At 33.8% G+C, this 3,000-nt stretch overlaps 1 protein-coding gene across 1 annotated transcript; it reads right to left on the bottom strand.

Moving 5' to 3' along the window:
- Window positions 1-364: 364 nt before the first annotated feature.
- LOC129572060 (uncharacterized) lies at window positions 365-2,219 on the bottom strand. Its single transcript, XM_055451968.1, has 5 exons — window positions 2,212-2,219; window positions 1,550-1,910; window positions 992-1,408; window positions 571-886; window positions 365-495 (listed from the first exon to the last, which is right to left on the bottom strand). Exons 1-5 carry the CDS (start codon window positions 2,217-2,219, stop codon window positions 365-367), a joined length of 1,233 nt encoding a protein of 410 aa, XP_055307943.1.
- Window positions 2,220-3,000: the final 781 nt, after the last annotated feature.

Below are 3,000 nucleotides of genomic sequence, written 5' to 3'. Positions count from 1 at the left end.
ATCCAAATTTCGAACATCCAAATTTTGAAACTATCACATAAGTAATAGTGTATTGCTCTAATGCTATATAATTGTTTGATAAATGTGTTTAATTTTGCAATAAGTAATTTAAATGTCAAAAAGAAGTGAGTTCACAGAGAAAAAAACTGTTTTTGTTTCACACAACTACTGAGAGGTTTCATTCATCCATACATCCAAATATCCACGATGGAATCTTTTTACTAAGGTAAGTAATTTCAATTTATTCAAGTTCCGTTTATTTATTGTCATATACAATCACTACCGGTAGTGATTATATATAGTAATTTTTTTTCTCGATACAATAATAACTTGTAACAAATGTTTTGTTCCATTTATGCCATCATCAATCGTCTGTATCTGTATCCATTTCTTCACCACTGTTTTCGTCCACTTCTTCAAACGTATCCATATCATCGCTTTCACTCGATTGATCAGAACAATTTACTTCTTTTTCGTAGGGTACGTGATATTCGGCTACAATTGCAAACATATTCAAATAGAATTAATAATGTGAAATGAAATAATATGACATATAATATATGTCCGTACTTCGTTCATCTCCAACAAATTTATTTAAAAATTCTTCCGTCGAAATCAACCCACTACACAAAAGTTGTGTGTCTGATCTGATTTGTTTATCACGCTCCTGATCACGGCGATGTTTTGCTTTCTGAACTGGGCATTTATCGTGTATTGCATTGTACAGATCATCACTTCTTCTACTCTCGTACAGTTTCAGATAACTGACAAATACGAAAAAACTGGCGTGTTTTAGCATTAGTCTATTCATTGCTGAATGATATGATTCGAGAGGAGATGTTGTACGATTGTCTAGGTCGCAGACAGAGATGGAGTTCTTAGAATTCTATAACAAATAAATAAACAAAATGAATTGTGAAGACTTCAGCATTGTATCTTTCTCTGCGTTTGAATAAATGGATAATGAAAATAATAAACTATGAAAACATACCAAATGTAGCCAGAAATTTTGGAAATATGCAAACAACTCTTCGAATTCATCTAACACACCAAAGTCAGTTGATTGCTGGACGACAATGTTGAATCCCTTAACAATTTTACTAGCTGGTAGTAATGGTAGACATAATAATTTCTTGTACACACTCCAGGCACCAAAACTGTTTTTGATTAAATTGTGAAGTCCAAAACTGAGAGTCTTACGACGCACTGCCGCACAAAAATGATACCAACACCCATTAATTTCAGTATGCGGATAGAAATCTGCTATGGCTTTCCGCATGGCTGCCTCAAAATCAGCCATAAAACGAGCTGGTTTTAGCTCGAAAATATTGTCTTCAATGTATCTGAACACAGCTTTGTATGCAATAGCTGTTGCTCTTGTCATTAGTACGAAAAAAACAGGATACACCTGACAAAAAGCATAGAAAGCATTAAAATTTGAAAAAATCACAACTTTCAAATGGCAAGAGCGAGAAATAGCATTAGTAAATTCATTATTTCGATGATAATTCGTACACGTAGTCATGTTAATTATCAAGTCAAAACTTACAATTGTGTCATACTCAATATGAATGGTCAACAACTGATGAAAGCAACTCATTGGAGTTACATCGAAAGTACCGTCAACCGAATAATTTCTCTTTTCTGGTGGAATGTGGTTTTCGATCAGGGATACTGTTTCGAGTGATGCAAATAGCGTGAATGAAAATTGTTCATGCTCAACTGTGTTGATGTAAAGACGTTTGGTTTTCCGTAAATTGAGTCCATATTCGATCATATTAACTTGCTTTTTGTAAGCATTGATTATGTCCGAAATTTCCTTCGGCCGTTTCGGATGGGGCTCGTTTTTACGGCGACGTAACGTACGCTCTATTTTCGGATAACGAATTTTTGATGCGCCCAATGGCCTCCTTTGAATATGAATAAAAATGATTCAGATAGTTGCACACCAAATATACAATGCAAACAAACAATTCACAGATAAACTTACGTATACAATATTGACGAACAAATAAACATCGATTTCACTTCATTTTCAAATCATATGAATCCCAGAACCATTTTTCAATGCATATAAAATATTCATTTCTCAACTATAATAAGTTTCATTCCAAATATCAAACGTTTGAACGTAAACAGTTCATACATAGTACTTCACAACAAAATATAATAACAAAACAAACAAGAAGATAGTCAACAAATGTTATTTACTTCGACATTACGAGAGTCCAAATATTCTGAGCTGGAATTTTAATGGGAAGGCCTTTCACCAATTCCTTCATACCCACACATGTGTCAATCGCAGAATTCCGCGACTGTAAGTCGTCAAAGATTTGTCTATGATCCGGATGGCAAGTGTGTCTCTTGTGTTTTCGGGTACATATTCCAGCTTTGACTTCAACAGTCGACCTACATTCTTCTGCATTATTTTCGGGATTTTTTCTCAGAATATATTGATAACAAGCATATTCTTCCTTTCCTTCCCTTTTATACTTTCTGTAGTACAAATGCCCCTCATCAGGAATCCATAGCAAAAGAGAATCTTAACGATGTCCTCTCACTATCTCAAATTCGACTGCTTCCATTTCTTTAAAAGAACGTTTAGTATTTCAATTAAATTTTAAAACACAACAGAAGAATGTGCATTGAAAGAACAAAATACGCTAACATCCAACAATACAAACATCCAGTCACACAAGAACTCTAATTTGTCGCATAAATGTGAGTATAATTGCAGAAAAGGCATTGATTTGTGTGACAAAAGATATGTGTATCGAAAAAAAATCAACTCTATTTTGAAAACACAATGGTTGTAACGTGTTGAGAGTACAAAATTGTCTATCATCCATTCTTCCAAAGAAATAGTCATACAAACATCCAAACACAGTGTTTGCAAGCACTTTATTTCATATCGGCACACAAACTCTCACAGCAATTCGTTAGCTAATCAATTCAATTGAAATTGCAAAGAGGAATTTAAAATTGCCGAAAAAAGTGAAT

This window comes from Sitodiplosis mosellana, unplaced genomic scaffold (genome assembly GCF_009176505.1).
Source record: "Sitodiplosis mosellana isolate CC-2019 unplaced genomic scaffold, AAFC_SMos_1.0 Smas_scaffold_4057, whole genome shotgun sequence".
NCBI classification, from domain to species: domain Eukaryota; kingdom Metazoa; phylum Arthropoda; class Insecta; order Diptera; family Cecidomyiidae; genus Sitodiplosis; species Sitodiplosis mosellana.
Note: the sequence above shows the minus strand (reverse complement) of the source record. Positions and strands in the feature narration are given on the sequence as shown.

What these genes read in the sequence shown, in the direction of transcription:
- LOC129572060 (XM_055451968.1), bottom strand. An exon ending in AAAATTTCTGGCTACATTTG is followed by an intron (nt 887 to 991) that starts GTATGTTTTCAT and finishes TATTTGTTATAG; the next exon opens with AATTCTAAGAACTCCATCTC. An exon ending in ATTTGTTGGAGATGAACGAA is followed by an intron (nt 496 to 570) that starts GTACGGACATAT and finishes TTGCAATTGTAG; the next exon opens with CCGAATATCACGTACCCTAC.